This window comes from Chroicocephalus ridibundus, chromosome 6 (assembly GCF_963924245.1).
Source record: "Chroicocephalus ridibundus chromosome 6, bChrRid1.1, whole genome shotgun sequence".
Taxonomy (NCBI): domain Eukaryota; kingdom Metazoa; phylum Chordata; class Aves; order Charadriiformes; family Laridae; genus Chroicocephalus; species Chroicocephalus ridibundus.
This window is the reverse complement of record NC_086289.1, coordinates 46,676,627-46,689,175: the sequence shown is the minus strand read 5'-3', so window position 1 is coordinate 46,689,175 and position 12,549 is coordinate 46,676,627. Positions and strand designations below refer to the sequence as shown.

General features: G+C 47.1%; 1 protein-coding gene across 1 annotated transcript in view; it reads left to right on the top strand.

Moving 5' to 3' along the window:
• The window catches only part of LOC134517015 (D-beta-hydroxybutyrate dehydrogenase, mitochondrial-like), an 18,891-nt gene extending 6,342 nt beyond the window's left edge, over positions 1-12,549 (top strand). Inside the window, exons 3-5 of the mRNA XM_063338024.1 lie at positions 4,186-4,327; positions 8,480-8,632; positions 10,321-12,549. Coding sequence (XP_063194094.1) covers positions 4,186-4,327; positions 8,480-8,632; positions 10,321-10,802 — 777 coding nt within the window. The 3' untranslated portion in view covers positions 10,803-12,549. The remainder of the gene's footprint in view (positions 1-4,185; positions 4,328-8,479; positions 8,633-10,320) is intronic.

The window sequence follows — 12,549 nt, the reverse complement described above, 5'->3', positions numbered from 1 at the left end:
AAAAAGCTCTTGCATTAAATACAAGATGGGTCACTTTAACAGAGCTTTTTAATGGTCAGACAGTAAAAAGTAAAGCTACAGGAATAACAAGAATACTGCAAGCAGGCTGGGATAGAACTGGAGACGATCAAGTGCAAATGGAATTTCACTTAGCAAGGACAACTAAGTCCACAGAGGAAGTTTCTGTTGATATATTAGAATAAAGATGGAAACATACACAGAAATCGATTACAAAATAACCTGAAAAGTAGAAAGTACAGAGAAAGTTGAAATAATCATTGTCTTATTTTCTTACTGAAAAAAAAGATAAACTGTTTTCAGACGTCTACTGATGGCAGTTTTCATGAGGACCGCAGGCAAGAAAAGGGAAAAGAACTAGGAATGTTTACATAAATGGATACGTTCAAGTTCACCAGGCCTGACGACATGTACTGCAAAGCATTTAAAGGATGAGCCATTGTGATTTTTGCCCCATGAGTGATATTTTCATGAGCGCCTGGATGCCAGGGGATTTCCAGAATGCTGGAAGAGGGCAGATACTCTACTTCCCTTCCCAAAAGAGAGAGACCTCTGGAATTGCCAACGAGGCAGCTCACCTTCGGTGCTCTAGATGAAGTTGCAACACACTGAAATGTCAGTCTTACAAATGTCTAGATCGTGTGATACAAACTGTAGAAGTTTACTGGGCTCGGACTGTGCCACATCAGTCTAAGCTCATTCTGATTAAGCATCAGAGTGGTTAAAGGGGAAGGAATCAGTTTATGCTGAATAAGCGTTTTGACACAGTCCCTCATGATAGTCTCATGAGCAAACTTAACGCTCCGAGCCTGTGACTGCTGTTCAGTCCCAGGGAAATTTTCTTGGAAGCGCTCCCTGGAATAGAGAGTTCACTTGGAAAGAAACGTGCGTGGTGCCAAGCAGGGAGGATTGCAGGCTCTTTGGGGAATAGGGTTCAAAATGATCCTGATAGATCAGATGTCATCTGAAATCAGTTAGATGGAAACCAGTAATGACAAATACAAGGTGTTCTGCCGAGGAAGCGCAGGAAGGGAGCGGATGGGTAAGCAGCAGCAGGGCGAGGGGGGAACTGACGCAGATGGAGCAAGCTGGCCGGATTCACGGGTGTTCAGCATTGTGTTTGTGGCTTCCTGATTGCCACTGACATATCAGTGTGTGTGCCCAAGTGCTTGCCAGGAGCTAATCCTCAATCCCATGAGCTTCCCTGAGGAAGGCCATGGCTCAGTCTGTTGCAGGAGGGCTCTCTGCTAACAAGCCCCTGTGTGATGTGCCTGTCCCTCAGCACCAGCTGCACTGGGGTCCTCAGAACCAGAGCAGGAGAGGAGCGAGCAAGGGGAAGGGGAGGCAGCTGAAAGCTGGAGCAAGGCTCTTCTGAAGGGTGGAGAGGGCTTGTGTGGTTCCTTGCCCAGGAGCAGCCCCTGCTTGGTGAAGGGTGGGGTGGGCAGCCAGAGCCAAGCAGGACTGCGAGGGCAGGATAACCAGGGGAAATGAGATAGCTGGGAGGAAACGGGAAGGTCCCACTGAAGGGCCTCTCTGGAGAGTACTTGGGCAGCAGGCTGGGCTGGAGCAGGGCGACTTTCGACTCTGATGAAACTGGAAAGGGAAAGCTGGGAGGTTCTCTGAGAGGAGAACAATCAGACAAAGAAAGTGACAGCAAAAGGAAGGGAATAGGGGTTTTGAAGGAGCAATTGGGCCAGTGCTGCCTGGATCCCCCCAGGGATCCCTCTCGGCTCCTGCTGATGCGTCCCAAGGCCATGAAAGCCATCCCAGGGAGGACAGCCTGACTGCTCACACGGGAACTGCTCCAGGTATTCCTGACGAATCTACCATTTAAAAAACAAGGAGGACGTACCATGTGGGTATCTGAACAGGGGACGTGCTTACAGCCCCTAGAGGCCACAGAACATAAGATGATGTTCACTTCTTTCCATAAAAATACATGGCTGCTTCATTTGTGAAGAGGCTTTCCAGTCATACGAGTTAAGCAATTTGTTTTAAAGTTAGATAGCAGCTGAGGTGGTGTCTGCAACTGTGCAAAGTAGTTCCAATTGATACTGCAAGTTGAAGTCAGTCTTCCAAAATAAATGTTTTGTCAACAATGAATAAATTGTAGCTGGGAAGGTAGCTTTGCAGATTGAGTTGCATTAGTGATAGGGGAAAATTCATTTCAATATGAATAACAAAAACCATTTATACTGGATTTTTAAGTTGTGGGCCTATGACTTTGTTTCTCAAAAAACAGTGGAAATATTTCTTGTTTAGTTTATAAGCATTATAAAAGATTAATAAACATGCAAGGAAAGGTGTTTTCAGCGCTCTGAAATGACAACTGGTACTTGAGTACAGATATAGCTAAGTTTTTGTTCCTTTATAGATACAGTAAATCTCTCTCTTTACAGGCTGAATTAGCTCCACTTTATTCACTGTTAAGTAGCTGAAAGTTGCTTTTAAAACTTTCATGCATCTTCCAGAGCATCTTCCAGAAATATAGTGAGGCACCACACAACCCTCACCTGTTTCAAAGGGAATATAATATTTCAGTGACTCTGTTATTAACTACTTGTAACACCACTTTTAGGGATTCGTTTTGTGGCTAGATAAGAGGGCTAGACACAGCACGTTACTGTGTTTGATGTGCATTAGAAAGCTTCAAGTCTTTATTTGCTGTTTTTGTGATACCTGGACATAAGTCAGTTGTGAAATGCTATGCAGCCATAGGGCCAGAAACCTATTCTTACTAATGTCGTAAGTCTGGTGTAACTATGTATTGATTTTTGAGAGAGCTACTCTGTCTTGCTCAAGGCTGAAATGGACATTTCAGCTCTTTTCCTTCATTACACATCATTGTTCACTGGACCGAAGGTGGAGGCGAGATGTTGTATGCTATATACATTAAATAGCCTGAGATACGTATGGCAGAGCCAAGTGGTTACATGTTTTTTTCATGAGCCTGGCTGCAGAGGCAGCTGAGCAGGTGACTGTGGGAGGGTTGCTTGCCTTGTTTGCCCTTGTGCTGTGGGAGTTGGTATCAAGTGCTGAAGGCAGAGTGGCAGCCAGGCATGGTGACTCACCAATTCATAACTTCTTCCTCCCTAACAAGGCAGATCCTGTGATTTGGGGAGTAGTTTGATGAATTAAATCTCCAGCCTGCTGTGGAACTACATGGCTAATCTATGCTCTATTGACTTTTATTTGTTGCATAGCACCAGAGCAAGGCTGTAAGGCTTAGGCAGCAATCCTGTCTGGAAGGGAACAGGTAAAATTTGGAATTTGAACTGTGTTTAGGTTGACTAAACAAAAAACCCCACAATAGTAACAGAATCTCAAATGATGAGGGGGGACGGGGGGGAAGAGGAATGAAACGAAAAGGATAGAAAAGAAAGCAGAGCCATCACATTCTTATTACAAAAGGTGTGAAGAAAAAAAACAAAACTTGTTCTTGCTTCCCCAGCCAGAATCTCTTCCTTTTATGCCTTGTGTCTGTAATCTTGTTGTTGTGTGGCAAATCCCCACTGCGCATGTATTCCTGTGCATCCTGTTCTGCTGTATAGTAAGAGCACATTATTATTATTATATAGGTTCAGCTGTAAATGTTTCCTACTGTATCCTGTAGCATCAGACCATTTGCTGTTAGGCATGCCAAAGGTGTCCCTGCTGTCTTGTTTTCAAAGTGATCTGACAATACGCTTTCTTTAGAAGCCAGGCACTATTTTGGAATAGGATGAGTATGGTGCCTAATTAGCCTTATGCTTTTAAGACTAGAAAATCTGACTTTGATTTCTATACAAGTGTTTGCTATGTTACCTGCAGAGCATGGAGACAGAGGCAGTGAAGAGTCACCCATGGTTATCCCAGGCTGGCACAATATTTGATAGTATTATGGATGTGAAACGCTTCATGTGAGGAGCTAACTTAGGGGCTTTGTGGCCCTTCAGGGCAGTGAGTCACTGATGCAGGTATAGGGGCTGTGCTAAAGGGAATAGGAAGGTGGTGGTGGGTTGCGCACTGGTTTGTGTGGCTTGCATGCTTATTTGTGCACCAGGTTTACACCTCTTGAGTGCAATTTCAATAGCTTCTATTTCCTGCCCATGTGAACATTCCTGGCCCCAAGCTGCATTACTGCTCTTTGTCTGTCTTAGTGGGACATCTTTCTTTTCTGCTGAGCAGGACAAGAATGGAGATGGAGCCAGGGAGCTGAAGAACATGAAGTCAGATCGCATGCAAGTGCTACAGATGGATGTGTGCAGTGACCAGGAGGTGGCTCAGGCTGTGGATTTTGTGAAGAGGACCCTGAAGGAGCCAGAGGAAGGTGTGTGTGTATCTGTCTTGCACTTTGTGTGATGTCCGCATGGGAAGAGACCAAGACTGGCTAGAGGGTGAGGCTTAACCCTACATCTCATAAAAAAGTGATGAGTGGCAGCAAGCCTGCAAGAGCCTTCGTCTCTCTCTCCTGTGAGATGAGCCTGAACGTCTGTGACGAGCATAGTGTGGGCACATCCTGATTCCCTCCTCGTCCTCCTGCTGCAGCCTGGCCCTCCTGGTGCTCTTGCGGCATCCTGGCTCCCACAGGCTTTTCTGTAGTGGGAAAGCTACAGAAGGTAGGTAGGGAAGTAGTAGGTACTTCTACTACCTCCTAGAAGTAGTAGGACTCTGCTAGTCACCAACAGGCCTTGGCTGCTGACTGCTGTCCCCTCTGCTGTGCTGGTACAGCTTGTTTGTGTGACTGAGTGCTGAGCTGGAGCATAAAACTGATCTTCTCCCAAACCTGGATTATACTTCAGCCAGGTCAATCCAGGTGATGCGAGACAGGATCCAGGATGGGCTCAGCATAAACCGCCTTAATCCACACACCACCTAAAGTCTGAGTCCAACTCCCAGACCCTATGAACATGTGAAAGAAGGTAGGAGTCCCTTCTGCATGCTTCCTTCCTTCTTAGAAAAGTGCATGAGCCTGGGAAGGCAGGAGAGTTCTTATTGCAGGACCAGCCCAGCCAGCTCAAGATGCTGCTAGTGCCAAGGTGCTCCATGTCTGTCCTTGAACTGACCTCTGGGCTTGAGTGGAGCAGAGGTTCCTGGGTGAAGGGATGGCTGATTGCATCCCTGCACGGCTTGGCTCCTGGATTGGGTGTCAGGCAGTTCCTCATGTGCGTGGTTTGGCAATGGAATGTGAGCTTACAGTGGGAGCCTGGTGTGACACCACCTCACCTCTTGCCATGCGGTGAGGTTGTGAGGCTTCTTGTCCCGCCTGGGTTTCTCTGCAGCCTCTGTGCAAGTGGCAAACTGGGCAGCAGCTGGAGACCCAGGCTGAGGGTGGATTGAAGTTTCACATCTGTGGCTTCAGGACTTGTGGGTTGTGTGGCTGGAGGGTGGTTGCTCCTCTTGAGGCACGGATGAGACTGCCATGGGCCTGTCTTTGTTCACAGTAGGTATAAAGCTAGTAAATAACAGTAGCTTCAATCTTCATGCAAATTATGTGAGCACACCCTTCCTTCTAAAACAAGCTTATGAAATGTAATCAAGTTACGTACAAGCTCCGTTCCCACACATGTTCTCTCTGCATGATTTTTTCTTCCTACACAATCACCCAGCCCTCATCACACACTTCACAGCTTCTCAGGCTTTTCCTGAAGAACCCAGCAACAGCAGTGGTGGCATAGAGCTATTTCCCACTGAGTGAAAGCTTGTAAGGGAGCAGCTCTGTTGCTTCTATAGATGCAGCAGTGTTTGCAAAGGACTTGTGTGTAGCAGGGACAGAGAAGTCTTGCATCCTTGATCAGCAAGTTGGACCGGTTCCTCCTGCTCTTGAGCACCTCATTTTGTAGTTGTTTGCAGCAGCAGTGTGGAAAGCAGCATAGGCTTCTTTTGAGGCACATCCGTGTGATGGAGGTTTGGGGCTCACCAATAAATAGTGCTCAATAAAAAGCTCTGGAACGTAGAGACCATTGAGACTAAGGTGTCTCGCATATGGGTGCTTGTTGCACGCTGAGCGTGTCCCCAGAGCAGCGAGTGTAGAACAGTTCTTGTGCTGTACATTTATACCTCTTCTCACTGTGCTGTGTACATAAGGCTAAGCTAATTTCAATGGGAGTGGCCATGTTTGTTTTTGATCTTAGGCAGTTCCCACTCTGTTGTTGACACTAAAGAAATAATAGTGATAAGGCTCTGCTCGATACACACACCGCTGTGCAGCAAACAGCCCTGTGACTGGTGCCTATCAGCACTTTGTTCTGTACATAACATGACCCGATCGGTGAGCAATGACATTCCAAGAATGAACTATTGTAAATAATGTTTTCACGAACATCCCTGAATCTAACCTCGTAACCCAAGAAATGGGAAATCATTGTAGAGAAATTTAGAATCAGGAATACTCTGCAGAGGGCAGTTTGGAACTGAGAGTTTAAGTCTTTTGTGGTCTTTGGTAAATCCCTGCTAAGTTTGCTCTGCATAACTTTTGTTACTGGTGAAATTACACCATAAGGTGCCCTGTTTCCATGGTCCTTCTGCTAGCAATTAGAGCCTGCTTAGCAGCAGCCTAGGGGACACCGTTCAGGCTGAGATGCTGTGCTGGCTGCCAGAGGAGTGTGGATTTTGAAGTTATCTTGACCTATTAAACCTGGCAGCTTCAGTAAGTACAGTAGCAACAGACAGGGGATCTTGGGCAGGGCAGGAGTAGAACTACCTGACTACAGCATTTAGAAACTTGAATTAATAAAAACTGAAGTATGGATGGGTGAGCAAGATGTTTTCTTGGCTTTTGCTGCAGGCCATGACTTAATTTTATCCCAAACAGCTCCTGAGGCTCTTTTGGCCCGGTGGGGATTGGGAAGGGGTTGTCTGGAGGAGGGTAGAGCTGGAGGCCAGTGAACTGGAGCAATATTCACCACTGTCTGTCAGAGAGAGGTGTGCAGGGCAAAAGGGGTGCTGGGGTCAGCATGTGAGAGCTGGGAGATACCAGAACGGTAGCAGCTATGAGAGGCAAAGAGGCAGAACCCTTCTGGGACAGACCTTGAGAGAATGGTTAATACGCTGTTACCACTGGGTAGGACATGATCTTCTCCTGTCTGGTGAACACAGCTGGTCAACAGCCTGCAGGGAAAAAGAGCTTAGCTGGGCACAGGGCAGGGTTACTAGGGCCAGTGTGAGAATAGAGAACCAGTCTAGGAAGGGTGCGCTAAATGCACCAGGAGGATAAATTCCATTGGTATTTATTTGGCAATGGTAGAATATTCCAATTTGCCTAGAGAGCTGTGTTTGGTGCAATGCATGGTTACTATCTGACCATGAATACATATAGGCTGGAAGTTATTAAAAGATTTTCATACATTAGGGCAGGGAAGCCATGGAGCAGAGGCAGGGCAAACAGCCCAAAAATTTTTGAAAGTGAGCTCGATAAGTTTTATCAACAGGGTGGCATGACGTGGGTGCTTTTGATAGCAATGTCATAGCTCCCTGTACATGAAGACTCCTTCTTAGCCCTGTGTGTGTTCTTGGTGGTGAGAGGAAGGTCAGGGAGTAGAAAGGGGCCCCGACTCCAGCTGGGTACTTACACAGTGAAAAATAACCATGGTGTATAGCAAGACTTCTAATGAGGAGCGACTCTGTTATCTTGTTCCAGCTCCTCTGTTTGTTCCTGTGCAGTTTATGGCTGCATAGTCCTGTGCTCCAACAAATTCACAAAGTACAGACTCAGTCCTACAAATGTTTGCCTCTGGGATTCCTGCAGTAATCACTTTGGAGGATCAAGTCCTCAATGGCCTGCTGAGTCCTGGACATGTAAGGGGCTCAGTGCAGAAGCTCTTGGTAAGTGCAGCCAGTTTAATTTTGACACGACTGCACGCACAAAAGATGTTAATTTTTAAATTCTAGTAGTTTTAAGGTTTGGTTGTAAGTTTGTTGTGTCCTGTTATTGTTAGGATTGAGGGAAACAAAATAGCTGGGCTAAAATACAGGCGCTGTTAACTACTGGGCTGTGAAACTGCAGGGTAATACCGTGCATTTTCCAAAACAGTGAGTCAGAGCTGTGAAGGGGATTTAGACATCCAAGGTATTTGTTTTCCTTCCTTTTTTTTTTTTTTTTTAATTGAGGGAAAGGCTGACCCCTTCCAAATTGCAAAAGGCATGATAAAGTCACTGCGTGAAGACAAACCTGGGATCAACGGGAGGCATAAAAGAGTATCAGCCAGATCCAGCCGCACAAAGGCTCAGGACAGAATTTGACCTTAGAGGAGACATTCCAAGAGGCAATGCTTGTGTGACCCCATCACTCTCCCTGGTGCTCTAAACAAGCCCCACTGGTACATCAAGAGTGTATTTCGTCTCCTTGCTTTTTCTTTACAACTTTTTTTCTACAGAAGTGCCACGTTCTTTGTCAAGGGGTTGGGTTACTCTGGACAGCAAGGAAAGCTGCTTCTCTGCGACACTTCCTCATTCCACTCTTTAACCATGTGTTTGTTGGCAGGTCTGTGGGGCCTGGTGAACAATGCTGGCATCTCAACCTTTGGAGAGGTGGAATTTGCGAGTTTAGACAACTACAAGGACGTGGCAGAGATCAACCTGTGGGGCACCGTGAGGGTGACAAAGGCTTTCCTGCCCCTCATTCGCCGAGCTAAAGGTACATGCTGGGCAGTGTGGCAAGACTCAGAGAGCTTTTGCAGCACAGCAGAGAGATGTAGCTAAAAATCATGACTCAGGCTGTGCTTCGAGGAATGCCTGTGCAGTCCAAGGAGGGTGTCCGAGGCATGCAGGCTAACTAGACAGCAAGGTTCAAAATGCTGTGCAAGCATTTGGTAGTACAGGCCACTCTTGGTGCAGTCCAGGCACCTACACAACAGGTGCTATCTTGAACATCCCAAGATATCAGAGGCCTTTGTGCAGCGCTGGCAGATATGACACAGGACTCCAGGCCACCTTTAGAAAAAGTTACTGGAGGCCAGACAAGATAATCCTGGCCTCCAGGGTCCACCAGGTGCTTATGTTTGGATAACTGAATCTTCTCCCTTCGTGTTATTCATTTCACAGATGATTGCAGAGTGGTAGTGGTGGAATAAACCAGAGTCAATAAACAACCATTTTAGATATCTTACAAGATAACAGTATTATCAAAGGTCTTTGGTTTATATTAAAAAAAAAAAAAGTAGGAGCAGAACTCTGAAGAGTTTCTTTATTTAGCATGTGTGGGAGAATGCTGGCACAGCTGTGTGTCTCTGAGGACAGAAAGGGGTTATATTGAGAAGATTGCTCAGATAGCGTTTCCAGAAAGTAAGTACCCACTAAACAAGCCCCATCTCACTACAAAAGGTAGCTTACCCGTCAGGTCAGCAGGTGGTTCTCTCACAGTCCCTCTAAGCTGCACTTAGGTCTGGAATGAGAGAGCAGAACCACCCACTTGTTTCTCAGCTAAAATTTCAAGCTGCAGAAGGGTGTCATGCTCCCCGGCTGTGAAAATCCTCTCTGTAAAAATAGCTAGTGAGATTTCAAGGGTCTGTTTGTAAGTGCATCTGAAACCATAATCGTACACATCTTGTCTTGGGGAAGGACAGAGCCACCCACAGAGGAGTGACCACTGTTGTCACTGCCCCTAGGCAGCGCGTGATCTAAGACAAGCTGCCAGAGCTTTGCAGTTGGGCTGGCATGGGCTCCTGGTGGGAGTTAGAACATTTGCTCTTTGTTGCCCCATTGACAGCAAGCACATCAAGTCTCCTCTCCGTTTGTCCCAGTCATGTAGCATTCTAGGTGCTGGGTGAGCAGGCTGTGCTGCTCATGCTGCAGGTTCAGAGAAACCTCCACTGGTTCTCTGCCATCCAGCTCAGGTCTAAAAGCATGTAGCTGCATTAGGCAGAGTGGCTGCAGATGAGCTGTCGTGCTTAAAGAAAGAACTAGAATGCTTGCATGGCATCACGCTGTGTTGTGTGCTTTCCAGCTCGTAACACAGCCAGCTGGGAGCTTGAACGCTTCTCTAGCAAGATGCAGGAGTGGGGCATACTGATGCGAGATCACAGAGGTAGTAGCCTCAGAACATCTGGGTACTTCACTACTTGGAAATTAGGAGGGAAATGTCTTGTGTGCTTTGTAAGTCTTTTTTAATACAGAGGCAGGCATGTGTACCATGCACGGAGGAGGTCAGAGCAGGGGCTAGCCTTGCCTGAGTCAGGAGAGAAAGGCTCCTTGGCAGGGAATTTGGATACCTCTTCAAGATTCAGATTTTACAAATCAGCATCATCCAACAAAGCACTTTTTTACTGGGATGTTCTGGCTACTGCTTCTGCATCCTGTCATCTCGCCCTCCTCTTTTCTCTCTAGGCCGTGTGGTGAATATCACAAGCATGTTGGGACGGATGGTGAGCCCGTCTCGCTCCTGCTATTGCATTTCCAAGTTTGGGGTGGCAGCCTTCTCTGACTGCCTCCGGCAGGAGATGTACCGCTGGGGTGTCAGAGTCATCCTCATTGAGCCCAGTAACTTCGTGGCAGCGACAGGCATCCTGACGGCGGACGGCATCGACAAGCAGGCTGAGGCACTGTGGAGCGGAGCCAGCGACACTGTACAGGAGGACTATGGGAGGGAGTATTTCACTCGCCATGTGGCCCTGATGAAGTCTTTCGTTAACAGTGGCCTGAAGGACATGTCTCTGGTCTTGAATGACATCACTGATGCACTCACTTCCCCGTGCCCGAACAACCGTTACAATCCTATGGAGACCTATTGGTGGGTGAGGCTGCAAGTCATGACTCACCTGCCCACTGCCGTTGCCGACTGGCTTTACATCCCCGGAGCCACCCTGTAAATGGCTGTCCTTCAGGCATCCTTCCAGTGCTCATACGTACGCACAGGTTAGAGCGGACTTAGCCTGTCTGCACCCACAGCTGATGCGTTTCCCCTGCAGACACGTGTGCTTTCACTTTGGGTTACTCCTTCATGTCTTGTGTTGTAGGATGCTGAGAACAGCATGGCATTCTTGGTTTTTTTCCTAATTCTTGTTCTTTGTGTTCTCTGCTGTCCTGATTAAAGCCGAAAGGTGTTTTCCTTTTAACTGTGGAGGACGCAGAGGAAGGTTAACATAATGGGTCAAATATGTGGCTAGTGTAATTAGGTCAGCAGAGTTCTCCCAGTGATAAATTTGGCTCATTAATGGGCTCTTGCTTTTCCTTACAAGGACAGGCTGCTCATAGCAGAGCAAAGCTGTTGCTATGAGATGTCTCAAAGGGAGAAACTAAAATGGGAAACAAAAGCAGAGTTTTCCATTTGATTGAAAATGGGTCAGTCACAGTCTTCTGTTGTTTTCGTGATACTGCTAGGAAGCTCTGCTGTGCTGTGACTGTCTGCTCTTTCCAGGAAAACAGCAATGCTGCCTCTAAACAGCCTCATTACCTAGCTTGGAGGGGTCAGATCTCTGCAAAGAAGGGTTCTTCCCTCCCGGCACTGTGGCCAGGAGCTGCCAGAGCCAGCAACTGCAGACAGGCTGGGCAGGGAAAAGCCCCTCTAATAATGAGTGAAGTCTGAGCCAGGCTTGAATCTGATGTAGCAGGCAAATTTGGCTCCTTTGCTACCTTGGGTACTGGTGCCTGAACTACTCAACTGTGGTACAGACACTGTCCAGCTGCCCCCCTACTTCCCTCCTGTCACTGCCCCGTGCTAGGCTCCCTGTTGCTAGCGAGGGAGCTGCTCTTGCTTTCCCAAACCAGTATTTTGATTTCATCCTCTCTGCACTTGAACAGTGATGGGGTACTGTGCAGCCAGCGTGGCCTGACTATGAGCTCTGGAAGGGTGCTTAAAGTGACATGTTTCCTCTTTTTTTTTTTTTTTAATATTGCACAATGAAATTTCCACGTCTCACACGATTGTCTCCTCAGAGAACCTCTTGATAACTGATATGAGCTACTTTTGCACAGTGTCCCCAAGGGTCTCTCCTGTTGGCTATATAGAGGGATTTCAATCGCTTTTCCAAGCGCTGGGGCTGCCTGGCTTCACGCCCTGTTCCTTCTGTCCCAGTGGTGACTGCTAGCAGAGCAGCCGGGACTGTGGGCACTGCTGGCCAGGCTGGGACCTCTCTAGGGACCAGCTTTCCCTTCCACTGCTAAACTTTGTTCTGTTTTGTCCTATGTGAGATTAAGTGCCTATGAGAAGAGCTTATCATTTGCTCTTTCTTCATCTGTCTGTGCTAGCTCTGACTTGGAAGCTGTGCCATAAACTTTTTATACGCTGCTGGCTGTAAACGCTTGGAGTCTGCATGCAGCTGTGAATGCTCTGTGTGATGCCTGAGGAGGAAAGCAGGTTTCCCTTAGAGATGCTGTGGAGGTAGCTTGTATTACAGTAGTTACAGCTACTGGAAATGCTGGCCGTGCAGTTCTTTTCTGTTTCAGATTATCGGCACATGGAGATTGCGTGGGATCCGGGACTCAGAACAATCCCCCTGAACTGCCGCTTAAGTATTGTTGTAGTCACTTCTGCCCCCTGCACTGTGAAATGTGAGTAATGTCAAGTAGCACTGGTTTGCACAGAGAAAAAAAATAAACTGTGAGATTTGTAAAGCA